The sequence below is a fragment of the Onychomys torridus genome, chromosome 21 (assembly GCF_903995425.1).
Source record: "Onychomys torridus chromosome 21, mOncTor1.1, whole genome shotgun sequence".
In the NCBI taxonomy this organism is placed as follows: Eukaryota; Metazoa; Chordata; class Mammalia; order Rodentia; family Cricetidae; genus Onychomys; species Onychomys torridus.
In genome coordinates, this window is record NC_050463.1 from 28,660,846 (window position 1) to 28,688,357 (window position 27,512).

At 47.0% G+C, this 27,512-nt stretch overlaps 1 protein-coding gene across 4 annotated transcripts in view; it reads right to left on the bottom strand.

The window, feature by feature from the left end:
* Positions 1-1,367: 1,367 nt before the first annotated feature.
* Ttc27 (tetratricopeptide repeat domain 27) overlaps positions 1,368-27,512 on the bottom strand; it is a 166,145-nt gene continuing 140,000 nt past the window's right edge. For all 4 annotated transcript variants that reach the window (XM_036171384.1, XM_036171383.1, XM_036171387.1 and 1 more), the window contains one exon: positions 1,368-1,745. In XM_036171384.1, the coding sequence (XP_036027277.1) occupies positions 1,679-1,745 (67 nt within the window). In that variant the 3' untranslated portion in view covers positions 1,368-1,678. The remainder of the gene's footprint in view (positions 1,746-27,512) is intronic.

The following is a 27,512-nucleotide window of genomic DNA, read 5'->3' on the forward strand; positions in this document are numbered from 1 at the left end:
CACAACAGACCAAAGTCCACCTGAAAAGAAAAGAAGCCCAAAGCCAAGTTCAGCACAAAGGAGATTCATTTGCTCCTGAGGGACAAAGAGCAGAGAATAAGAGACAAACACATAAGATAGAGGGAGGGGACAGGGAAAGGAGGCAGGGATATTTGTTCCTACAGGACAAAGGACTACATCTGGATAGGGGAGGCAGATGTGGCACATAGGAAAATGGCAGTTTATAAAGGTACAAGGGGAAACCCTGTGTTAGGATGAGGTCTTTAATTTTAATTAGACATGTTAATTAGGTGAGCCAAAGAGGGCTTTTGATTGCTGGACTTCAATACTTTGACAGCTGGACCTTGGTGGTCAGCTTCAGGAGGAGAAAATGGCCAAACAAGGGAACAGACCTGGGTGGCTAGCTTTAGGAACGTAATCTAACGGTTTTTAGCCAGGCAGAGGGTATTATGGGAGAGAAGGACAAGGCCTGCCAGAGCCATGCTCGCCACACTCCAACTGTCTAGAGACCCTTCACCACCAAAGTCCAGCCTGGTGAACCAGTGAGTTTTATTGAGGTCACGTGTAGGAATATGGGTGATGGTTACTTACAGGAGCAGAAATGACTCACAGGTAGCTGCATCACCAAAGCTCACAAAACTGGAAACCTGGAGTCCACTGTATAGCCTGCAGGCCACTCAACAGGTTAGAGAGTATCCTTCCCAGGTGTCTCAGTTGGTCTAAACCTCTGCTGGGCTGCCTGTCTGGTAAATGCTTCTTCTAGGCAGTTGGTCTGATCTCAGAATCTTCTCTACAGCTTTTGACAAAAATGTCCCACACAAGCAACCTAAGGGGGAAAGACTGATCATTGAGTTTGACTCATGATCTCCAAGGTTTCAGTCCTCATGAAGGGAGGGCACGGAGGAGGAGAATAAAGTACTTCACATCAAGGTAAACAGGAAACACAGGCACCAAATCCTGGTTTAGCCGGCTCCCCGCCCCCCCCCCACCCTTTATTCCATCCAGGGTCCTAGCTTATTGGGTAGTGCTATCCACATTCAGGGAGAGCCTTTGCCCTTCATCGATCCTCTCTGGAACTGTCCACACAGACCTACCCAGAGGTGTGCTTTACCAATCAAGCACATCTCCACCCAATCTAACCAATACCACCCCCTCTGATTCTACATATAGTAAGTTCAACAAGTACAATTCAGTGCTGAGGAAAGCCCAGCTTGGGCTCGGTTCCCTGGAGTGTTTAAGTACAAGGAAGGAGGATAGAGACCCTGTGGAGAGGCAGTAATGTTCTGCACCATAATTGTTCAAATTCAGCCTGTAACTACTCAGTAAGTCAGACACTTGCACACTGTGTTTCTAGGAGTATTGTTGTTTCACTTTTATTAACTTCTCAAATTTTATTTTGCCAATAGGGTACAAAATTTTCAAGTAGAAAGAGAGATTCACCAAGGAGGTTTCTTTAGCCAGAATGGCAAGCGGACTTCTCAGAATGGGTTAGGGATCCACGTCTCCCGTCCTACAGGACAGCTGTAGCAGTGCCAGCCCCAGGAGGGAGGGGCATTGCCTTTCCATTGGTGTTGGGGAGCATTGTTCAAGGTCCATTCATTAACACTATAAAGCAAAAGGGAGATTGCACGTGCTTACTGTGTGGTGTGCAATCCCTTGACCTCATAAGGTGGGAACCTTAATCCCAAGGGCCCTGGGTTGAGGAGAAAGCTGTCCATGATCCAGTAGAGGCACATGCAGATGTTCTGGAAGAAACAATGAAAACAGGAATTGTCAGTTCCACTGAAATCTACTCCCATGTGGGGTCTTTGTCCTTATACCCACTAAGACGCCTTCAACCAGTAGTTCATAATTGCATAAAAAGCAAACGCTAGTCTTCATTTTGAGGTAGAATCCAAAGTAACCTCTGGGTTTCAGGCAACCTTCCCAAGAGGGTCTCAAGTTGTTTTTAGGAGATTTCTAGAAGACTTACATGAAAGAGGAACAGTGAGAATTTATTCCAAATTTTTTAGAAAACATCAAGGAAACATGAGCACTGTACATTTGCCATGAGGCTAAATCCTGTGCCTCACCCTCCCCTATCCTAAGACCCAGGAACTGAGTGTAACCACCAGTGCCTGCTACCCTGGGTCTGCCTCCTAATCAGCCTCTCTCTGGGTAGGTGGGCTTATTATCCACAGAGACTTTAGTGCCAAAGTGGAATCTTAGCATTCCACAGTCGGTTTAAAAGTATACTTTATAGCAGATCCTTTCCCACCCTCACATTCAGGTAGAACTCAGGGGAAAAGATTCATGTTTGTTCATTTAATTACATGGTACCATAATTTCTTGCTGTAGCAGTTTAAATAAATTTTAGTAATTTAAAAAAATAAATAAATAAAAATAAAGCAAAAAGAGAGATTCTGGTACACAGCACCCGGTGCAAGGGCCAGCTTTTTCCAATTACGCAGACATCGAAGGTTCCACCTGCCTGCTGCTACTTTGGGGCTGTGAGGATATTGGGGGGGGGGAAGTGAGGGGGGGGCGGAAAGGTGCTGGGCGGATGGCTCCCTCTACCTGTCATGTTCCTGTGAGCTTGGCTGCATTTTAAAGAACATAGGTACTTTCTCAACCTCTTCCACATGGGCTCGCTTTGCTGTTAGATGCAAACATTTCACACTTTAATGTTTTATTTGAAATTTCAAAATTAATTAAATATTAGGACACAAAGCCAAGCCAAGCCACAGGACAAAGTCCTGCTTTGTTTTCGAGTTGCCCATGTAACACCCCCAAGTGTGTGCTGCCCGCTCCTGCCCTCTCCCCACTCCCCACCCCCCCCCCCCCCCCATGAGGAGCCTTGGTTTATGAATTACAAGCCTTTTCATTTCCTCCCAGGTTCCTGATGAGAGATCTGGGGATGCAGCCACCAGGTGGATGTGGTATTTGGCATTTATGAACGTGGTCTGGCTTCCCAGAGGGGTTGGGGGACCCAGAAGCAGACATGTTTACTTTGCTTCCAATAAAACCCCCAATGATCCTTAATGATTAAAGAAGTATCATTGCGTGGTGATGGCGAGTATTTATTGGGTGCCTCCCGACTGCCACACACAGTGTGAGGCCGCTCCCATTGCATTCCACAGCTCACTTCACACCTTAGCCTTGTCTGTGTTATATGGCTGAAGAACCCAGGCTATCCTGAGTGTACAACCTGCAAAAACAAAGATTGGTGCGTGCCCCAGCAGACCCCGGAACCATTAGGTGGCACTGAGATTTGATTCCTGACTGTTCAAAGTCCAGAACCTACACATGTTACCCCAGCCTTATAATTATTACAATAACTGGTACTGGCTTCAAAATGACCCCCAAGGGACTCTCCAACCAGTAGGGACTCATTATAAGATTAAGGGAGGCAGGATGTGCATCTCTGACTCCAGAGCTAAAGCCAGGCCTCTACTGTCTGGTGTGAACTCAGAGACCAACATGCTGGGCCTTCTGAGGCCTGGGCTTGGACTTGGGCATGAACGTCCCTGAGAATGAAATCAAATGGCTGCAGGAGGCTTGGAAGGGAAGCCACCTACTGTCCCAGTTCCACCCGCTGAGAGGCTCTTGCCTGGTCAAAGCCTATCAGACATGCTGTGCCTTTTCAGCCACAGGCTCTGGCAAAAATCCCATGAGACCGTGAGACTGCAGACCTGCTCCAGGACCTGCAGGTGGTAAGAGCCTGGTGAGCTCAGACCGGACCACACTGGATGTGGAGTACACAGGGTCCCACTGTCCCAGATGGAGCCCAGTCCTTCTCCAGGCTCTCCAGGTCCAGCTGCAGCTGACTTCAGGAGCAAGGCCCGGAAGGCCAAAGCCAAATCACGCAAAGAAACAGCCTGACTTGATGATCCCAGGAAAAGGTACCCAGAAAACCCAGATTAAGTGGACGGCAGGATCACATCTTACAAATGTAATCATGAAGAGGATTACAACCTTGCCCATACCCTGGAGGGAGCGGGACAAACATCTAGTCTCTATAGAAACACAGCTCAAAATGTGTTCCTGGCCAGCCATGGCTACACAATGCCTACCCTTGTGTTCCCTTGTGTATCTATGGAGCAGGGTCTCAATGCCAGCCCTCTTGATCCACATAAAGTCTAGGAGGGATGATGTGAAGCCACCCCTGGTTTTCTCAAAAATGAAGGGTCTCGTGTAGTGACAGGGAGCAAAGGGACAGGACCACAAAGAGCAAAGAAAGGGAGGCTGCCAGTCTGCAAGGCCACAGGAATATGGCACCGCCAGCACATTCTGCTGTCACTCTGGCCACAGAGGTGCACAGCCTTGAGGTGGACAAACCTTCCCAGGCTGCAAACTGACTCTAGGCACTGCTAGGCAAGTAGTCTTTTTCCCTGGGTATGTGGCAAAACTGATGTTGGAGGTCTCCAAGGGCAAAACGAAGCTTCTGGAACAATGAAGGGACCCACATTCCCTTCACATTCTCCTCACCCTCCCATTAGAGGAAGTGGGCTGTCTGGAAGGGTCACTTACCTTCTTCCCTCACCAAGAATGCCTGATCACATACCATCCTGGAAGTGGCTATGGTTTCCAGGGTTGAGTTAGAATCTAGTTCAACTACCTGCCAAGCCTCATACTACAGTTGGAATTAGATATAAAGGAATAGAATACTTAGAAAGAGCAGGCATGGTGGCACACATTTTAATGCCAGCACTTGGGAGGCAGAGACAAGCAGATCTCTGTGAGTTCAAGGCCAGCCTGGGCTACATAGTGAGACCCTGTCTAAAACAAAAACTGTCCTTCAGCATTGGGTAAAAGGGTGGCCTTCCTAGCTCAAATGGTCTGGGATGGAGAAGGTCTGCCCTAACTCACTCTGTTCACAAGAACCCCAATTACATTATAGGCATGTGTAAAATTGTCAGAATGAATCTTTTTTAAAACTCAGAGGTTGAAATTGTTTCAGATTGTCAACTCCAAGTATCTGTGTGCTGAATAAATCCAGAAAGCCACAAGTTGTCCATCATTTTCCTTCTCTATAAAACTGGAGAAAAAGTCCCTGCCCAGGACAAGGAGTAGTGAGTAGTGTCACAGCCCTCTAGGAAGCCAACAGAACTGCATGGACCCGAACTCAAAACAATCAATGGCATTCAGACCAGATTTAACATATAATTAATAAATTGCCTTTACGGAAAACATCACATTTTCTTTAAGTGGAGTTATTTTGGAAACACTAGTCTATCTAGGTCCTGGATATGTTTTATAACTGGCTGTTGAACAACAAGTAAATGAAATGAGGCTAGTTTTTTCACAAGAGAGTGAAGAGTTCATCCTTAGCTCTCCAACTCTGCGCAAGCTAAGCACTGAATTTTCAAATGCGACAATGGCCCAGTGAAAGCCGGAATTAAAAAGAGCAGTTTTCACCCACAAAGACCACAGGGTGGCTGGTGAAATACCTCCTGTTGCTGCTGGTCACATGCAACCTCATCTCACCTCTGCAGCGAAGGCGCTAACTCAAGATCCCATTTCCCAGGCAGAGTCAAGATCTGCCCGCACCTGAGCTGCTGGTAGGAGCCAGCTTGATGTGCACAGAGGGTTGGGGTGGGGGTGTAAGTAAAAACACCCATGAGATTGACTGACAAGAGAGTGGGGTAGCCCAAGCTCCAACGTGTGCAATCATAGAGTTCTCTCACTGAAGCTAAACCGACCAAATTTGATTTGCAACTTAAAATCAAACCCTACTCTTTCTCGACAGTTGGACACCTGGAGCTCCACCTGGGGCCTGGCTGAGGATCTCTGCGTCCACTTCCATCAGTTATTGGATGAGAGTTTCAAGACGATTGTCAGGGTGTTTGGCCATCTGATCACCAGACTAGGTCAGATCAGGCTTTCTCTCAACCATTGCCAGCAGACTACAGAGGATGTATCATTGTGGATTTCTGGGGACCTCTCGAGCACTCTGCCTATTCCTGTACTGAATCTACCAGGTTTAAATGAATCCCCAGGGGTGCCTTGATCCTGGAGGACATGGAAATGGAAGGGAGGGATTGGGGGGAAGGTAAGGGTGGGGGCGGGAGGGGGGAGGACAGGGGAACCCATGGCTGATGTATAAAATTTAAAACACGTAATAATAAAGAAAAATTATTTATTAAAAAAAATCAAACCCTAGTTTATCGCGGCCCTGTAGAGGAAGCCTTTGTGTGGGGACCCGCAGCTTCAGATGCAAGATGGAAGGGTGCTGCCACCGCTGGCTAAAACTCAGATCACAGGGGCTCAGGTCTATGCAGATGCAGCTGATGGCTGCTCTTGCCTTGGGACGTGTGCTGGCCAGGTTTATGTCAATTTGACACAAGTTATAGTCATCAGAGAGGAGGGAGGAAGCCTCAGCTAAGACAATGCCTCCATCAGTCTGGCCTGTAGGCAAACCTGGTGGGCGTTTTTTATTTAGTGATACATGGGGAGGGCCCAGCCCACGGTGGGTGGTGCTATCCCTAGGCTGGTGGTCCTGGGTTCTATAAGAAAGCAGGCTGAACAAGCCATGAGGAGCAAGCCAGTAAGCAGTACCCCTCCATGGCCTCTGCCTCAGCTCCTGCCTCCAAGTTCCTGTTCTGCTTGAGTTCCTGCCCTGACTTCCTTCAGTGATGAACTACAATCTGGAAATGCAAGCGAAATAAACCCTTTCCTCTCCAACTTGCTTTTGGTCATGGTGTTTAACAATAGTAATACTGACCCTAAACTAAGATAGGACATGACTGACATGGTCGCTTATCTGTGCCCTGTAATGTTTTGGAACATGGAGCTGCCCAAGCAGTCCTGCAAACCCATAGAAAGTGGAAAAACACACACACACACACACACACACACACACACACACACACACACACACACACCTAACCCATAAGAATTAGCAGACAGAAAAATAGCAACCTTGGAAATCACTAGCGTTAATAAAATGCCAAAGTGGGAAGTGCATGACTTGATTGGTTGAGGATGATTCTGAGGGGGCTGACTTCTTCTTGCTATAATGTTGTGATTCCCTCCTCTTACCTTAGCAGATGTCCTAGGAACAGCCAGGAGACATACGCCTTCAACATTTTGTCATTGGAAATGCAGCTAGAAAAACAAAACTCAGTCTCGGTGTTCAGGCATCAGCTAGACGCTGGCTTTGATTACAACTATTAGCAATTTTGAGGATCTGGGTTGAAGTCTAGACGCCAAATGTACCCAGAGCTGGAGCCTGGTGTTTTGTGGAGTTTGCTTTAAGCTTGGGTGAGGGAAAGCACCCAACAGATCCAACTTGAAACCAAAGCTAGCACGTGGAGTAACTGGCTAATTAGTCTAAGATTGTTTCCATTAAATTAAAGCCATTCCAATCAACTAAATTAACAGCCACAGCGAGATTACATTCAACCATTCCCAATTAAGTTGGAAACTTCAGCATGGTAAACCACCAACATCACAAATTGGGAGTCTTTGCCAGAGATGAACACCTCTCATTTTTCTTAAACCAGCAACAGCCTTCACTAATAGATTTAGTCAAATGAGTGTGTGCAAAAAAATTGAGGTGAGCAAGCCCCTCGAATCTATGAAACATTTCACCCGAAGGCTACACCTAGGTCCAGCTAAGACCTGACATGTGGGACTAGGCTGAGAGATGTCCACATACAAGGAATGCAATACTTTCTCTTTATGGTTTCCATTCCCAACATACTGGTGATGCAGCTCACTCATTCAAAATCCCTGCATCCGTGTTTATAGGATCTTTTGCCTTCTGACTTGAAAGAGAAATACTATCAGACTGACCAGTTGTGCTGGACCCTTAAGCTCCTCTGCCTTTGGTGGTAGCCTTGGGTTATTAGGGTCAAAATAACTATGATGTCAATATTTATACAGCATTTCCAAAGACTCTCAGGCACTCCACCTGAGAATTGAACTGGGGTCCTCTGCAAGAACATCAAGTGTTCTTGACGGCAGAGCCATCTCTCCTGCCCCGAGAAGCATAACATTTATGGAAATGGACAGAGTCTTCTGGTGACCGTGGCTGGGGTGGTCATTAGGAAGGAGGTCAGCAGACTACACCGCAGAGCCCATCTGTGATTTGTGGGCTCTCCGAAGACTCTGCTGCCCCCAAACCTATTCCCTTCCTGCTGACACCTGTCCCAGACTTGGTTATCACAGCTCCATGGCTTCAGATAGGGGCGGAGATTAAAGCTCCCCTGGAGGAGACTTGGCTATTACTATCTAGGAAGTAAGCCTGGTGCTGTGGAAACTACGAAAGTGGGTGAATCAAGTTTCTAAATCTGATCTTACACCCAGCCGTGCCCACACATCCTCAGTTTTTAACTCTGAAATATCTCCTTTCTCTGTCACATCACTCCAGCCCATATCTCTCGGGTCATGGGTTTTACAAAGACGTAAGCGACTAATGCACTTAGCTTAGCGTGTTACTCCTTCAAAAACCCTCTGTATTTACCAAGACACAAAGCCTAAACACAGAAAACCTCCAGCAGCTTTCAGGAAGTTGCCAGCTTCGTGCCCAAAACTCTGTTTATTGTGTATAAGCAGATTTTTTTTCCCCTCACTTTTGTTGTCATTAGCATACCAAATAGTGAGCTTTATTGTGACATTTTCATGCACATGCCATTGTCTTTTGCTGGCAGTTGCTCCCCTCGCTACCTCCCTTTGACCTTCCTCTGCCCTCTGGCTGGTCCCCTTCCAATATCCAAATAGTCCCCCTTCCTGTAAGCAGGTTGACTTTGGTACAGGTCTCCAAAACAACTCTCAGTGAGGCCCCCGTTTCCTCATATTTGTATGGTCACACAGAGTGGTCCAGGACTCATAGGAACCTGTGAAGCCATCTAAGCCTGAAAAGACTATTTTTATTCAATCGCTTTATGGCCATAAGTCTCTTTTTTTAAAAATAGGAATTTGTCATCCAATTTATAGAATTTATTAGCATGTAGCTGTTCACAGATTTCCTTTTTCATTTATGTAAAATTGATGGCAATATTTCTGTTTAATTCCCTGGATTTTATTAATTGTAGTGTTCTCTTTCTTTTTCTTAGTCAATTTAACTTTAAAAAAAAAAAAAACTTTATCTATTTTGTCAGTTTTTTTCTAAGAACCAATTTCTGGCTCTGTCGATTTTCTACTGTGAATATTTCTTTTTAATTATGGTGTATGTGGGTATATGCATGTGAACACAGGTGTCTGAAGAAGCTGGGCGGGGTTGGGGGGGCATGTCAGGTCTCCCTAGACCTGGAGTTCCAGGTGGTACCTGATGTGGCTACTGGGATCCCAACTCAAGTCCTCTGGAGAAGCGGCACTCACTCCTAATCACTGAACCATCTCTCCAGGCCCCTGATTTCCTAATTTATAATTCTTTCATTTCCTCTTACTTTTGGTTTGTTTAGTCTGTGTCTTTTTAAGAGTGTCTTAAAATGAAACTTCAAGGATATGATCTCTTTCTTTTTAAAATATAGGTGTTTATGCTATATAAACTGCATCCCATGAGTTTTGTTATGTTGTATCTTCATTTTGGTTTATCTCAAAGTATTTTCTAATTTCTTTTGTATTTTATATTGACTCCTTGGTCATTTAGAAATGCGTTGTCCAATTTCCAAATGTTTCTGATTTTTCTAAATGCTTTGTTTCTAAAGCCATCCATTGTGATTAGAGAGCATAGTATCCAATTCTTTTTAATTTATTGAGGCTTATTTTATGGGCTACTATATGATTTATCCTGGAAAAACAGTATGGGTACACGAGAAGAATGTGTTCTGCTGTGCTCGGTGGAGGGCCTTATCAGTATATGTTATAGGTTTAGACGGTTTATAATAGAATCCAATTTCTATACTGGCTTCTTCCCAGTCCTTCTAGTCTATACATTGATTTAATCAACAGAAAAACCTACTGAGAGCCAGCTCCCTCTGCCTGAGGGACACTCTTCTTCTCCCGACTCTGGATTGAGCCGAAACATCAGCTCTTCTCGGGTCTTGCAATTGCTGACTTTGGACTGGACTGGACTTGAGAGACACTCCTGGTTCTTAGGCTTTGAGGCTCAGCTTGGCCTCTCAGCTTTGACCCTCCTGGGTCTCCATCTCGCTAACTGCAGGTCTTGGGATTTCCCAGGCTCTGTAACTGTGTGTTCATCATAAACACCCTATTGGCCCTGGGTTTTCTGGGAATAGGAGGCATTAGAAGAGACATTTAGGGATTTATAGGTCAAACATCAGGATGCCATGTCACACAACAGGAAGCTGTGTGCTGTTACATGGCAGTAATTATTGTACTTTTAGGAGTTTGGAGACACCAGAGAAGTAATTTTGCTAACTCATGGGCCAGGGAAGAAAAAATAGGCACTGTCTCCACATAGGGTGGGGGTGGGGGTGGGGAGCCTGATAATGCTGGCTATAGCCCCTGTCTCCTGGATCTGGGTATGCATCCCAGCTCACCCTGAATTGTACAGGTACCTAAACTGTTGTGGGATATTATTTTAATATCTGTTACATTTGTTTGTGCTGTGGGATATTTGTTCAATGATGCAAAGATGTGTTGGATTCTTTTATGTTGCATTTGTTTAACTCTGTGAAGCTGTGTTACTGTGCCTGTCTAAAACACCTGATTGGTCTAATAAAGAGCTGAATGGCCAATCGCTAGGCAGGAGAAAGGATAGGTAGGGCTGGCAGGCAGAGAGAATGAATAGGAGGAGAAATCTGGGGGAAAAGAGATTGAGGAGAGAGAAAAGGAGGAGAGGAGGACTCCAGGGGCTAGCCTCCCAGCCACCCAGCTACACAGCAAGCCATGGAATAAGAAGTAAAGTAAGGTATATAGAATAGAGAAAGATAAAAGCCCAGAGGCAAAAGGTAGATAAGATAATTTAGGAAAAACTGGGTAGAAACAAGCCAAGCTAAGGCTGGGCATTCATAAGTAATAATAAGCCTCTGAGTGATTACTGAGCTGGGTGGCACCCCCCCCCCCAAAATAGTAAAGAGTTAAAAAAAATAAAACACTGAACCATCCTACTAGCTGTATATATGTGCAGATGTTCTACATTTTCCTCAAATGGATCTCACATGGCTTTCCTGTAAATTTGTAATAACAAATCTTGATCCTGATAGACTAATCCAAGCTCTGGTTGAAGACTAGTTGACATCATTGTAGCTTAGCTCTGGGACTGGACTCCATGGAGCCTGGTTATTGACACCTTGCTCAATACATACACCGGCTTTAGTGCTGATGGGAAAAATCCTTCACATCCTACACGGTAGATGCTGAGGTAGAAGAAATTCATTTGATGGGCACTCTCTGGAATGCTCCCTGCAATGCCACTTAGTGATGGAAACACAGGGTCAGGCTGAACACTTGGTACAGTCCCTACAGAAGCCACCAAACTTGGCAGGAGCTTCAGAATTATCCTCAACTGAGGTGAGACTGTGGGGCCTTTATTTGACCCCTGAATCCTTCCAGGCCACTGTGGGAAGAAGTGCAGCTTCAAGTTAGATAGGGCCCTCGGGCAAGGCGATGCTCAGGAAGGGACTCAGTTCGGGGATTCCAGCATCAAACCCTCGGCAGCCAGCAGAAGGACAGCTGCAGGTAAGAAGGCTGAGTGGTGTGTTGCAGTCTTCAACACTCATGTTTTGCAGTCTCTCTGATCATCTCCATGTCCCCATGGCCACCAACCACCTCATCAGGCCTGCGCTCCCTCCTGAGATGGTGAGCGGCTCACAGCTAGAATCCGCAGTTGAAAGATACAATGAACCAAGACACAGCTATCACCAGTGGATATTACCACAGCTAGCCATTAAGAGAGGCTTCAGGTTGAATAGATCTTTATAGATAAGAAGATGCGGCAAGCGGCGCGTGGGGTGGGGTGGGAGGGCAGAATTCCTAGGAATCTTTCCAGCTATACCAAGCACACATAAACACAAAGTGTTGCTACGCTTTGCCAACTCACCCAGACAGAATTTAAAGAGGAAAAGTTATTAGTTAGGGTTGATAGGAAGTTGGCAAGGAACGCAGAGCCCAGGGCACTTCAGTTCAAGTGCAGAACTAAATGTCCTTTCAATTAGCTTGCTTGTGCTATGGAATGACCCCCATTCCTCACCCTTCCCAGGCCCACCCCCCCTCCAGCCCCACATTATCTTCCCATTGCTTTCTCTTCACCCCTTCAGCTCCACAGCCCACCTTGCATGTTCCATGAGGTGCCATGCTGGATAGGAATAGCATGCCTGCTCAGTCTTTTCTGGAACCAGATTCCTCTGCTACAGTTACACACAACTCCAGTGAGGGACCAGGCTACTTGCCTTTAGAGGTACACCCTTGACCTAGTCTTTTCTGGACTGTTTTGGCTTAAACCTAAGGAAAGAGATGTGGCTCCTGGTTAATAATGCAGAGTGAGTGAGATATAACATCTGATTTCTTAGGAACTTTTTTTTTTTTCTGAGATGTTGAAAAAACAATTCCTGAAGCCAAGGTGAGTGAAAAGCAAAGGCTGAGAGAGTGCTCACAGCATATCACCCTCTGTCTCCAGGTATCCCCAGACTACCAATACCTTTAACTCCTTGAAGCTGTCTATGTGGGCTTTGATCTCTTGACCCCAAGCTATCCATGGGCATATTTCTGTCCTCCGAGTTTTGATATAGTCTAGATAGATAAGTAAGTGTGTCAACTAGAGGCCTCAATCTCTACGCCAGCACATCCTTAAACAAGGAGGGTGCAGTCTTATTCAATAGCCAGCTAACCTAAGATGGAAGTATTTCTGTATTTCTTCATTCTTCCCTCAGCCAGCACATCTGTCTTTCAAGAAACTCTGGAATGAAACTCTGATGCCCCATCACCAGGGACACTCATGGAGGCACCATTGAAATGCAAAGGGCCCTGTTTGCACAGACCATCAGGACTGAATCCAACCCAGAACTGAACTCTCAGGGTCTTCCCTATTGTTTGTACCCGATGTTAATACACTCACAGAGACATATATGCATATATGTAAATAAAAATGAAATAAAATTAAATTTGAAAATAAAGAAAAGCGAGTTTCCCAAGACCTCCCATCTCCTGCACCCCAATGGGTTTCCTTGGCCACTGAGATGAGGGCCTCACACTTGTCAAGAAGCTAAAGATGGTTCCGCAGGAGGCCTGGAAGCAGCCTTCAGTTTTACAAGGCGACCTGGTGATCACAGGCCTTAATCACACTCAGCCAAGTCCATGTGATGGAGGCTGGTTTCTATTTGTTCCTTGGGTCCATCAGGTCTGTGGTTGGGGGGCGGGGGTGGTAAAAGTGCCAGAGGTGTGTGTTTAACAACCACTAACAAACTAAGACTAAACTCCTTTGGAGACACAGAACAGTATGGCTGGTGATATTTTCTACCACAAATAGCCAGGAGAAATACAGTTTACTCTAAGGTTCTGACAGTCGCTTTTACAAGAAGTAGTAGGTTTACTTTCCTGCTTGAATCCTTCCACATGTCTAAAGAATCCCTGGATAGGCACAGCTGTGAGGTTGCTATTAGCACAGCAGCCCGGGAGTCAGGGTCGGGCATCCTGGGGGTTGGGAATTTCTTCTTCTTTCTCATTCTGATCCCATTACCAGCAGCAGCCCCTCAGAGCCCTGTTCGCCATTAAGCAAGTCTTCTATATTTGGAAGCACTTTAGGGGAAATGTCGCCACGCTTAGAGAGTCATTAACCAGGAGTCTGTGATCCATACATTTTTTTCCACGCTCTCTTATTGCACAAGGGAAGGTCTGTGGTTGAGAAGTTTGTTTAGGATGTAGTGGAGCCAGGAAGACGCAGAGAGAAACCTGCTACCTAGAGGTTCTGGTTCCTGGTGTGAGTCCCCGTCAGGTCACTTGTGGTGGCTTTTGGCAGGTGGGGGCTAGGGGGTGCTGCTTTCTGAAAGACTGAGTTAACTGTCTTCTGCTTCCACCAATAGGAGCTCGGCTCAGGCTCCAGCGGCTTCTGTCCTTCCTCCTGCAGATAAGGGCAGCTGTCAGTCAAAGGGCTTGTTTCCCCTAGAGCGGTGGTAATCTTAGTACTCAGGAGATAGAAGCAGAACTCTGAGTTAGACACCGGCCTGGGCTACATCGCAAGTTCAAGGACAGGCCAGACTACATATAGCAAAACTCTGACTCAAAAATAGAGACTTTTTTTTTAAATTATAATGTTTCTTTATTTCTTATGACAAAAGAACCCGTTCATCTCAAGAAAATTCAGAAGAGAAAAAGCAAAGGCAACTAAATTTCTGTCATATTGCAGAAAATCTCTAGGACTATCTACTAAGATGTCTTTCCTAACTGCATAATCTCTATGCATGTTAGGGAAAGAGATGAGAACTTATTTCAGGCCCGCAGAGGACAGACGCCAGGCCCATGGTTATATGCAGCCATCACAGCATATAACCCACACAGCCACTCTCTAGATGTTCCCACTGTGTCCCAGCAGGAGGTGTGCACAGCATGGGCTTTGCAGCAGACCACCAGGCTCCCAGTACCCCCTCTTGTTACCCACAGGTGTGTCATCTCCAGAAAGTCGGTTCCCGCTGGACTTCCGGGTCCTCATTTGTCAAATAGGGATAAGGGCTTCTGGGTCGCATGTGCAGTCAGGAGGATGGATGAGTGAGGTATGTAAGAGCTTAGCTCAGTAGATTCACTTACTAGCTCCTTTCTGGAAATATGTCCAGAGAAGCTAGCGGCCTGGGTAAGATGCCACAAGATGTAATGAAGGGGGGACGTGGAGAAATGGGGGTGTGCTCATAAGTGAGGAAAGGGTCTTTCGTGACAACAAAAAGCAGACCAAGCCGGGCGGTGGTGGCGCACACCTTTAATCCCAGCACTCGGGAGGCAGAGACAGGCGGATCTCTGTGAGTTTGAGGCCAGCCTGGTCTACAGAAGGAATTCCAGGACAGGCACCAAAACTACACAGAGAAACCCTGTCTACCAAAAAAACAAAGACAAACAAACACAGACCAATACATAGGGCATTGTTCAGAAAGTAAAGGAAGTACCATTTGACAACCTGTGTGGAAATTTCCACATGGAAATCAGAGAGTATGACAGAAACCGAAATTCCGAGTGTGGCCATCAGAGTGGGTACCTGTCTTCGGTCTTGTGTGGCTATAACAGGAGGCCAGAGACTGGGTAACTTAGGAAGAACAGATTTGTTCCGCACTGGTCTGGAGGCCGGGAAATCCAAGATGGAGGAGGCAGCATCTGGAAAGGGCCTTTTGATGCATCATTCCATGACAGAAGGACGAGAGAGCACGTATGTGTGAGAAAAGCAAGGGGGCTGAATTCATCCTAAGTGAGCCCACCCTTGCCATAACTAACTCCCTCCAGAACAAGAGCATTCGGCCCTCTGGATAAGCGAGACAGCTATTGATCTTGAACCGTTTAGGAGTCCCCCAGGCAGTGGGACCGGGACCTGTCCCTAGTGCATGAGCTGGCTTTATGGAGCCTAGTGCCTAGGGTGAGACACTTTGCATGGTGCAGGGAGGAGGGGCTTGGACCTGCCTCAACTGAATGTACCAGGCTCTGCTGACTCCTCATGGAAGACCTTGCCTTGGAGGAGGTGGTGGGTTGAGGAGGAAAGCTGGGGGGTAGGGGGAGGGAGGACAGGGGAATCTGTGGTTGGTATGTAAAATGAATAGAAAATCTCTTACTTTAAAAAAAAAAAAAAAAAGAATAAGAGCATTCACAGAGCCCTCCCAACCTCGACACAGGTCCCACCTCCCGACTATACTGGAGTGAGGACTGCCTCCATCACGGCTCTGGGGACACACCACATGTACGTGGAACAGTCTGAGATTCCCCAATTCCAAATATAAAGGAAACTTCTACCTCAAAAAGATCCTCCATGGTGATTTTTTTTCACGACTCAGCCAGCTTTTCACTTAGCTGTTTATCCCAACAAGTACTAGAGGTATGGAAAGAGACACCCGGTGACTTGAGCATCTTCTCTTTCCTCCTCACAATCCACCATCTGACAGCAGGCAGTAGTCATGTGCTACTCAAGCCTGCCACTATTGGCACCATTTTAGAAACAGCTCCTCGGTACTGAGATTTTTCCATGTGACATAAATTCCTCATACTCTTGAAACACACCCAAGGCTCCCTCAAACCAGCACTCGTGACATATTTGGAAGTCCCCAAGGTCTTGGCTAAGACCTTAATGGGGGTAGCTTTTAAAAGTTCTTATTCCCCTCTTTCCATGGGACACATTTTCCTGGACCCCTTAAAAAATAAACCCTCCGGATTGGAGGCCTCTGTTGAGCCTGCCTATTTAGGCCCTGAAGTTAGCCTGAGAATAAGTCAGTGTATAAAAATAAGCAGAGTATGGGGGTCATTTATTAGACAAATCCTCCCGGCCTCGGGGGAAACTTCCTGTTATCAGACATCCGAGAATGGGATCAGATTTGGTCTCTCTAACCTGTGTGACAAGGATACCAGCTAAGTCCCAGATATCTGACTGTCAAGGCACTGTCTGCCGTGGTAGGAAAAGCACAGAGAGGAGTCGAGCCTGGGTTCAGTGTCAAGCCTGCCAATTCCTGGTAGCATGTCCTCTTGAAGCCACTGTTAACACCGGGATAATGACCACCACATACTCTCATGGGGTATTTGAGAGCAATGTAACAGTAATCACTACACTTATCAAATGTTGGTTACTTAATTAAAAGTTATTGTGAATATTAAATTCAATGAGTGGTGGCCATAGACGTAACTGCACAGAGGTGTTCTGGTTGCTGGCTCTATAAAGACTGACCTGCCGTGGCTCCCAGCTCTTCAGCTGCCATAGTGTAAATATTCTCACCATGGTGGATTCTGAAGCATGCCAAAGGCAAGTTGGAAGTTCACGTTCGGCTCTGATGGGCAGGCGGAAGCCTGCTCCAGCATACTACCATTCCTTCACTTCACCTTCTCTCACATAGAGTACCTCACCCAGTAAACCCCCCCCCCCAAAACAGGACATGGCCCTTGTGTCTTCATCTAAGAGCATCCCAGGGTGGTCCTTACACACAGCACCAGGCTGTGAATGCCACAGGAGCAGTGTGACCAGTGTGTAACTGAAGCCCAGTCTCAGGGCAGGGTCCCTTATCTGGTACTCTCTAGATGCTTGGATGGAGTGGCTCCTTATCTGAAGCTAATGATGCACAAAGGCACAGACTCACAGAGATGGTCCAGGAGAGGGGTGCCTCCCCACTGCCAGGAACCTGGGGGCAAGAGCTGAAGCAGAGGCCACAGAAAAAAATCGTGATTTTATTGGCCTGCTCCTGGACTCATGCCTAGGAATGGTACCAGCCCACAGTGAGACGGACCCGCCTACATCAGCTAACAATCAAGAAAATGCCCACAGACCGTCCCACATGCTAATCTGAGAGAGGCAATTCTTCAGCTGAGGTTCCCTCTTCCCAGGTATACCAATCGACAACTACCAATGAACAACCCATATGAGCCATGACACCCGCTGACCAGAGCTGCCTCTCTAAATGCTCCATGTCCTCAGTGCCACCAAGCCATCTGGGTCCACTATGCTTTTCAGTCTTTAAAGCAAATTCCACTCAGCTGAGCGGTGGTGGTCCATGCCTTTAATCCCAGCAGTTGGGAGGCAGAGGCAGGCGGATCTCTGTAAGTTCGAGGCCAGTCTGGTCTACAAAGTGAATTCCAGGACAGGCTCCAAAGCTACACAGAGAAACCCTGTCTTGAAAAATCAGGGGGGAAAAAAAGCAAATTCCACTTGTGAGGGCTTTGTCATCACTGCCCTGAGGACCCTCTTCTTTCTTCTCCTTTGTCCTTCTTACCTCTGTGGACATTTCTAAGATCTGCCTAGGACAGAGCATCCCTCAGAAGAGGATCCGAGAAAGTGAGGACACATGGGCGTGCTCTCCATTTCCTTCAGCCCCTGCGTCTTTGTGTACCCCTGACACAGCCTACTTCCTGAACAGACACTCCCTGGCTTAACAACCTCTGGATAATGAAGAACAAGTTCCTGAGAAGGGACTCACAGGAAGGGAGGAGAGGAAGGCTGTCCAGGTAAATTAATTACTCCAGGAAAGTCTTGAAGTAATTGGAGCTTCCTTGGCCTGAGTACAATAGCAAAGGAAAATCAACTTGTTAGCCAAAAATATCCACATCTCCATCTATGATTGACTATATGTTCCACCCATACCCATGTTCTCTTTTGGTTGTGCATGCCAACATAAACACCCTTATCTTTCTCAAGGTAACCTGGAGAAAATGAGAAGGTTCCAGAGAACTCCCTTAAGTACAGATACAATGAACAGATGTTCTCAAGCACATTCACGGGATGAAGAGACAGTTACATGTAGGCAGGAACACTGGAGAAAAAGCTGGCCTTTTTTTTTCCCCCTGTGAGACAGAGTCTCACTAGAGAACCCCAGCTGACTTGGAAATCAAGATCCTCCTTGGTTAGAGTCCTAGGTGCTGAGATCACGGGCATCCTTCACCACGCCATATTCTAAAATCTATATTTAAACACCATAATAAGTGGTCCTGGGGGCTGAATGTGTGTGAGCTGGAGATTAACAGTTCTTATATACTCAGAATTTCTGAGTGCGCTTTCTCCAGCTTTAAGAAACAAGGTGGGGGAGTAGAGGGGGCTGGCACCTCCAATTCCCTGTAGTAGCTCAGCTCAGGGCATGAATACCCATCTACATACAGCCCCGGGAAGGGTATATACTTATCCCTCTTTACAGAGGAGGCAGCTTGAGAGCCTTAGAACCAAGGGCACACTATGACACTTGGGTGTGTTGACAGCAGAAGGCACCTCCAGCTGTAGACACTGGTCCCAGGTGTAGCTACTGTCCTGGTTTCATATAGACACCTAAAAAATCTTAGTGATAGTCATTAAGAAACAGAAGTGCATAAACCCTTGTCCTGGCCATTCTTCTTACTCTCCGCTAAGCTGGTTGACCAACTATTGCACCGCTCTGAAGTTCAATGAATTAACCCAGAGAGGACTGTGGAGATGGCTCAAAGGGTAGGGCACTTGGCAAGTGTGAGGACCTGAGTCTGAATCTTTAGAACTACGCTGACTAGTTTTATGTCAACTTGATACAAGATGGGAGTCATCCGAGAGGAGGGAGCCTCAATTGAGAAAATGCCTCCATAAGATGGTTATAGGCAAGGCTGTAAGGCATTTTCTTAATTAGTGATTGATGGGGGAGGACCCAGCCCATTGGGGGTGGTGCCATCCCTGGGCTGGTGGTCCTGGGTTCTATAAGAAAGCAGGCTGAGCAAGCCATGAGGAGTAAGCCAGTAAGCAGCACCCCTCCATGTCCTCTGCATCAGCTCCTGTTTCTAGGTTCCTGCCCTGCTTGAGTTCCTATCCTGACTTCCTGGATGATGGACTATGATGTGGAAGTATAAGCCAAATAAGCCCTTTCCTCCCCAACTTGCTTTTTGGTCACGGTGTTTTTATTGCAGCAACAGAAGCCCTAGCTAAGACAAGAACCCATGGAAAACCCAGGCATAGTACTGCATCTGCAATCTCCTACACGGCTGTCAGAGGCAGAGACAGGAGAATCTCCAGAAATCTCCATGGCTCAGCTGGCCTGGCATACACAGCAGCAAACAAGAGACCTTGACTCAAAGTTGAAAGGTGAGAACTTATACCTAAGGCTGCCCTCTGACCTCTACATGTACACAGTGGCATGCTCCTGCACACACACACACACACACACACACACACACACACACAAAATTTAAAAGAAAAATACACAGAGGAATGATAGCAGCTCTTGTCAGGGGTGGAGGGATTTAGGCAAGAAATGACTATTAAATTAAGATTGGAAGTTTGGCCTCCATTTGGAATTCATCGCACACTTTGGATTCCATTTTATTAACCAACCCTATGAGTCTCACTTTGGCTTGCCACCCTCTGCTAAAATCCTGGAAGGAAGGGGATGTGCCTCATTCATCTTAAGACCTGCCAGAGAGGGCTGCTGGCAAGGCAGTGAGTGAGGGTGGAGAGAGAAAAGAGAAACACACACATGCACATGTGCGTGTGCACACACACACACACACACTCAAGTCACGGGGGTTGAATTTTTTACACCTGGGTAACTGTGCATTTTGAGGTGGCTGGAAGGGCCACCTGTCTCTATCCTCGGAGAGCTTGAGTGACCAGAAGAGGCGGAACAGAGACAGGGCAGGAAGCCACTCAGGATGATGGTCGATAAACACCACTCAAAGCAAGAGTAGGGTGTGAGAGGGTTAAAAAAGTGGGGACAGGGCATCCATCTTGAATACTGAAGTGAGTTTTCCACTGCAGACGAGAGGTGGGAAAAGGAAGAGAGAGCATTGTGAAGGTCGTAGCAAGTTAAAAAAAACAGAGAAACACAATCTGGGAGGTTATCAGAAAATACTGGCAGTTACTTGGGGAGAGCTACGCACTGCATGGGAGTACGCATGCCCCAGTAAACAATGGGCATATTCAAGGAGGCGAGGCCCGGGAAGTTTCTGGAGACGAAAATGAGGCATTACATCAGACAGTTTGAAACAATCATCTTTGGCCGCAATGACCAGACAGTTGTAGATGTCCTTGGAGATACACCCTTGTTTTAGGTTACAGTGACCTATGTGCAAGCCTGATTCTGGCAGTCTTTTGTGGAGCTCGCTATCAGGCAAGCATGAGGAAGAAGGTCCTCCTCACCCACAGCTCTCTTTCCTTTCTCTTATGCTATTGTTGCTATTAGGGCTGACACAGGTGTTGCCATTTTGACTGGCAACCTTCACACTTTTTTTTTTTTTTCAAGACAGGGTTTCTCTGTGTAGTCCTGACTGTCCTGGATCTCACTCTGTAGACCAGAGATCCGCCTGCCTCTGCCTCCCGAGTGCTGGGATTAAAGGTGTGCGCCACCACCGCCCGGCTCTCACACTTCTTTCACAGGTAGGCAGGAGAGATGCCGGATAAAGAAAGGGGCAGGCTCCAGCATGGGGAGAATCCCTTTAGTAGACATGTGAGGCGCCAGCAGGAAGTGGTGTAATGGGATAAGAGCTTGGGAAGGTGGTGGCTCGTCACATTACACATGTATAGAAAAGCCTGTGCTTCAGGGAACTTCACAGGGTCTTGAAGCAGAGTCGTGCTATAACCAGAGCTGCGTTCTACGCCACAGAGGATTCTTAACGCTGTCAGTCAGTTCCCCCAGTAACTCCAAAGATGACAGACTGCGATACAATAGGCCACGTGATGAAAGCACACCGAGTGTGGTCTCCATCTCGGGCTACCATAGTGAAATTGCAAAATATACCCCTGTTGTTGTTAATGACTACTAAGGAGTATATTAGGAGGGGCAAAGGTGACAGAATCCATTGTTGGCTTATCTATCACTTTATAACACACTGGTAAGAGCAATTTAGCAACTTAACACACATTCATTACACCCGTTTTTTGAGGCTGGGGGAGCCAGCCCTTTTTTCAGGGTAACTCACAAAGCTGCCATCAGGGTGTCAGCCAATGGAAGGCTCATCTGGGAGTGGCTGTGCTTCTAAGCTTGAGTGCTCGCTGGCAGGATTCAGCCGATGCATCACGGGACTTGGGTTCCTTGCTTCCTTCGGGGCTTTGGAGGCGGCTTGACCCCCGCATGCCTCTCCAACACGATGCCTGGCTTTATCAAAGGCAGACAGGGAGACCACAAGAAAGACAGCTGCCGAGCCTTTCATCACTTCGTCATGGGAGAAACATCTTTTGCCAGTGTTTTATTGTAAAACCAATGTCCTCCAGGAAAGGGGACTTCACAGGACTGTGAATGCGAGAGGCAGGGGTCACTCGGTGGCATCCTGGAGGCTTGTCTGTCACCTCAGCACAAAATCCCTGGGCCACGGTGAAGTGATGAGAAATTTGGAAAGAATTAGGACCCAGTGAACCTGCGGGTCTTGGGAAGCAGTTTACTCCATGGAATGTTCCCGTCGAAGATTAAAAAGCCCTGGGTCAAGGAGGGCCACCTTAGAAGATGGGGCTCTGTTGTAAGGGCAATCGCAGAGGAAGGAAAGCAAGCCCCTCTTCACAGTGAACACCCCCCACTCCCCACTGCTACCCTGCAGCTGCATGCCTAGCTGTCCCCAGAACTAAGCTCAGCCGGCCTGCTTGCAATGAAGTCCTCAGCCCGGCTCAGGCTCTGGACCCTGTAGTTCTGTGTGGATGAAATCAGATCCTCTTTGCTCCTCCGTCTGGTTCATAACCTCCCCTGGAGTGCTTCCCTCACATGAAGAATGTACCAGCTACATTCCTGAAGATGGGGAACCAAACGCTGTCAGGACTGATTGGGGATTCTTGGAGGAAAAGTTAGGACAGATGGACGAGGGACAGGCGACAGAGGGTGGTAGGATGAGGCCGGTGATGGCTCATAAAACACAGTGCCTTTGATCTACAGGTCACCAGCTTACTTGAGGGTTGCCCTGAGACATTTCCTTGCCATATACATTCTTAGAATTCTTCCAGGAAAGCCTCAATCCTCAGGGTTCTCTTCTTACTTCATGTAATGCACTGGACTTTGATTTATCATCCCCTAGGAGGCTGTGGGTGAGATTTCACTTTGCTGTTGCTGCTGTTCAAGAACCATCCAGGCACCGCGAAGCGCCGTTCCTGTGACTGGGTGCCGTGTGGATCCTGCTAGATACAACTATCACTACTTCTCAGGAAGCTCAGGGAGAAACTACCACCCAGCCAGTGTCTGGTGGCCTCGCTAGTCAACTTGGCCTTCAAACATTATCGCCGACTTTTTCCATCACATTACAGAGCTTGGTGGAAACGCCACAGGATATTAACTGTGTCAACACCACACTTTTCAAGAAATGTGAGAAGCTGGCTTCGGTCACTAAGATGAGCATGCTCCTCCAGTGAGTAAAGCCCAGCCTCCCTTAGGCTAGCCCCCCACTATCTCCCCAGACACCAGCGTGGAAAGGCATGGGCTCTGAACTGAAATACACTAAAGAAGTGAGGAATTTAGAGTACAATGTCAAACAATACAAGTTTTGTCTTGGAGTAACCATCTTAGAGTTGTCAAATCTCACACTTTTTTTTTTTAAGGTGTCTGATGGTAGGGGTGAATGGAGAGATTAATGCTATATGGAGTGGAGTTTGGATTTATATCGTCAAATCTCACCTCAAAAAAGCAGTACGCTTTCTCTAAAGTAACTTTATAAGTTGCAAAGAAAGTTACCTGAGAAGAGAGGTAAGGAAAGGGAGAGAGAGGGAGGGAGGGAGGGAGGGAGAGAGAGAGAGAGAGAAAGAGAGAGAGAGAACTCCAAGGATCACACTGTTGAGAGAGAGAGACAACTCCAAGGATCACACTGTTGTTCATGTTTGAAGTTTTTCACTGTGTCACTGTGAATATAACACATGTTTGGAACAAGGCACAGAACAAAAACATTCAGCTCAATGATTTTAACTTTCCATGACTGATGATTGATGCACTTGTTTTGTATTTTTATTTGGCTACTGCTTTTAGCATAATGCTCAATTTGTTTAGTTGGGTTGTTTTATTTTCTTCACTTTTATTGGCTTATCATTGTCAGACACACACATACACCCCATCCTCTTTCTGGAGCTGGAAGCCTCCCGCAAGCAGCCTAGGCTGACCTCAAGCATCTAATCCTCCAGCTTCAGCCTCCCAAGAGCTGGGATTGTAGGAATGTGTCACCACACCTGGCTTCTTGTCTTGTCTTTAAACAACTTCTAACTTGAATGCAGTCCAACCTTCTGAACAATTGTCTCTGACAACCTCCCAGCGTGGTGTACGGGAGGGGCTCGGAGGCCCCACCCTCTCTGGGGAGCCACCGATAGTGAATGGCTGCTGGGCGACAGGGAGTCATCTTCAGTGGCACAGCCAGCCACTGTTGCCCACGCTCTAATAAATAAACTCGCACCCAGGTACTTGCAGGTAACCCTAATTAAACTCGGGGGGTCATTAAAACCAAAACATAGAAGCAGGGATGGGGGGGTTATTAGGGAGAAAGGGTCCAGAAAATGTGGAAGGGGGTAAGAGAGGAGAGAGGGGGAAAGGGAAGGAGAGAGGAAGAGGGGGAGCGGCAGTGTGTGTGTGTGTGTCTCTGGCCAAGCAGCTGTAGAATTACTAAGACTGCTTTATCAGCCCTGGCACCAGACTTCATGCTGGAGGCCGATGATTTCAATAATCGGTGTTGAAGGCACACAGACAACTGAGATATTCCGCACCATTGTTTCTCAAAATACAGGGTTGTGACCCCTCCCCCCAACTAGGGATTGCAGAAATTGGAGCCAGGGCTGCTGATTGCACCCATCTGGGGACTTCACAGCCCCCAAGAACAGACAGATCATCGACAATGCCCCTTTCTCTTGATCACACCGAGAATTACCTATCTCATTGCTCACGCAGAACTTCACACGAGTCATCTGCTGATTCTGTCTGGCCTGCAAGCGTAGAGATCTGTGTTTCATAGCTCAGGAAATCGAGGCTCAGAGAGGTTCAGGGGCTCAGATGTGGTTACAGCTAGAAAGTGATAAACCTGGGGTTTCAGTCTAGTTAACTCCAGGCAGTTAACTACCCACTTCACCTAATGGGTCCTGCATTGTGGGTGGCACTGTCCCACAGGCAATGCCTGGCTTTGAGCATCCAAACCCCCTTCTCTTCTCTGGCCTGCAGCCTCCTCCTCCTGACCTTCTCCCCAGTCCTTCTCAGTCTCTCTTCTGACTTCCGGTCGGTCATCCATCCCTACCACCTCTCCCTATCCTTCTCTAACTTGGTTCTCTTCTTCCCTAACCTAATAAAAACCCACCAAGCTCTATTGACCCTTCCCCAGAAATAGGGGAAGCTTGCCAGAGAAGGCAATCTAAAGAACAGGGCCAGGGCCCAGGGGCACTAGATGTCGGAGACCCCAAGAGGGGAAGAGCAAGGTAGCGCCAGTGATTATCATCAAATGGTTTATTTGCCCTGTCTTTCTACTGCATATCTTCATTTCCAAAGCCCTGCGTGTGCATCTTTCTTGACTGGTGTTATTACTGCTGTACAATATCGGTCACTAACAGGCTATGGCTAAGGACGCAGGCCCAGGAGATTCTGAGTCTCTGAGCTTATGGCAAGAAGAGCCCTCAGAAAGCACATGTTGGGGTGTAAGCAGCATTGTGTAATAATCCTACATGTCTAGAGACACTGATACTCATTTGAGCCCCCAGTCTGGAAAAAGTTAGCAATGCGTGGGTTAGCTCCTTCACGTTGCCATGATTTACCTTCCCCACCCCCTTTCTGGCAATAACATCACAAAAGATTAAAAAATGGCTGAGAGTTACCATTCAGAAGACCATTTAATAATATCAGTTTTCCGCCTTGTAGCCCTTGGCAGGATTCCCTTTTCATAGATCACAATGTGGGCACCGGGCCAGGAGATGGTGAGGGTGACTCACAGGTCACCGCAGTTTATAAGTCAGAATAATAAAAAGGAAGGCAGATCTGACATCACTGGCAAGGGAAAATTTTTTGGTGTTGTGTTAAGCAAACTAATTACAGCTAGCTCTGAACGACCTGGGAGGAGACACTGTGTTCAAAAAGCCAAGCCTGAAGCGGGGGTGAGAAATTGTCCATAGAAAGTCAAACTATGACATTACACATGGAGTCACAGAATGAATTAACTTGTTGTTTATCCTAAGGTCAAAGGAAAAAGGAAAAACTCAAACAGACTATGGGAACAGACACTCTCTCAAACAGGAAGAGGAGAAAGTGTATCATGACCAAGTAACAAGAACGCACACACACAACCACACACACACACACACACACACACACAAACCCACACAGATTTTAAATGGCTTTGCTGAGAGCCACACATCCAAACTACTGCAAACTGAAAACACAAAGGAAGCATTTCGAGACAAACTCGGCTTTTAAACTCACTTGGTGAAGAGCACACACAGCCACGATTATTATTAGGCCTTGGCTGTGAAAGACTGAGGCTACCTTCAGCCCACAGGGATTACGCTTTTATTAGTATAGTCTTGGGATTAGTGGAAATGTCTGTCTAATGAATGCAGCTACTATATTTGAGCACATGCCCGAATAAGCTACGTGTTGATTGAAATCTATCTATTTATAAGCCCTTCTGCTCATTGTGAGAAATCCGGCACGGCACCCTCCATCGGAATAAAGGCTCTGCCATTTCACTCCAGGGCCTGCTGAATGAACAGGCAGAAAGGAAGGGTGTGGCATCCACTTAGCAGATTTGACTCCTCACTCTTGGCCAGTAAAGTAGAGCTGCCTTATCTAAACAGCAATTTAGATAGACACGGATGTTATAAAAACAAAATGGAAAAGAAAACCAAACCCTTTTCCTTTAAGCTAGACTAGAAGTCGTGGTATAACCTGGGTAAGTGATCCTGAATTGCCCCAGCTAGCTGGACCTGTGGTACATCACAATCCTTGAACTAAGTGCAAGACAGGTGGGATCACTCCTTTCACGTTTCTGTGAATGAAATACTAACAGCACATCCAACACAAACAAAAGGCAGCAAGACTGGTCTGGATACACGATGACGTCAGTCATTTCCCTCAGCATCTGGGGATCTCGCTACCATGACGAGGCTTCCCCTGCTGTAGGACCAAGGGCTCCAACCTTAAATGGACCAGGATAGTCTGTAGGGCTCTGTAGTCTGAGCCTTCCACACGCCTCCTTGACCACAGCTCTGCCTCCCAGACTCAGCAGCTGCTCCCTAAGCATCCTACGGCTTTGGGTACCGAGAAGGATCCTTATTCACTGGAGTTCATTTTCACTCTTCTGGACTTAAGGACTCAGTCACCATGCTATTTGGGAAGAGGCCGACAAGGAATTTATTAATTGGCGATCCTCACAAACCACATGCTATTATCAACTGAGACCTCACAGGATTTCTCTTGGAGAGCTTTGAGTGAAGAAAGGCAGACTGTCCCACTGTTCCAGAGAGAAGATACATCAACTGATCTGGTACATGCAGCAGGGAAAACTCTGGAATCTGTCTATTTCTCTTTCCAGAGCTTGTGACCCTGGGAATCCTGCAGATGCCACCAACTAACCTGACAGGGCTCTGGGAGTGAGAGGTGAGTGACAGCTGGGGCTGCTGCTGTTAGCCACACCTGGGAATCCTGTCTTTCCTATTCTTGTTGACAAAGCAAAAGAACGATTCTGAAAAAAGGCATCAATACTAGAAAACCAAAGTGGAAACTACAAAAATTAAGGCACATGAGCATACAGTAGTTAGCCAAAACAGATGAACACAAAACCCCGAGACTCCCCGGCAATAGGTACCAAGCCGCTGGTGGGCAGTCCTCACGGCAGAAGCTGGAGCTGGGTGAGAGCACACCGCCATGCCACACTGCTCCTGTTTCTGTCTTTGGTCTACACCCCCTAAAGGAAGCCCTCCTTTGAGAAAACACCCCAGAGCAAAAGAGAGACTGTGACTCCGTGTAGCTATGGAGAAGACTGCTCCCGCCATGAGTTCAAGTCCACCTTGAACTCAAAGGACAATAAACTGAGAGCTTCCGTCTTCCACCTGATTTCGGAACCCCTGTCCTTGGGGC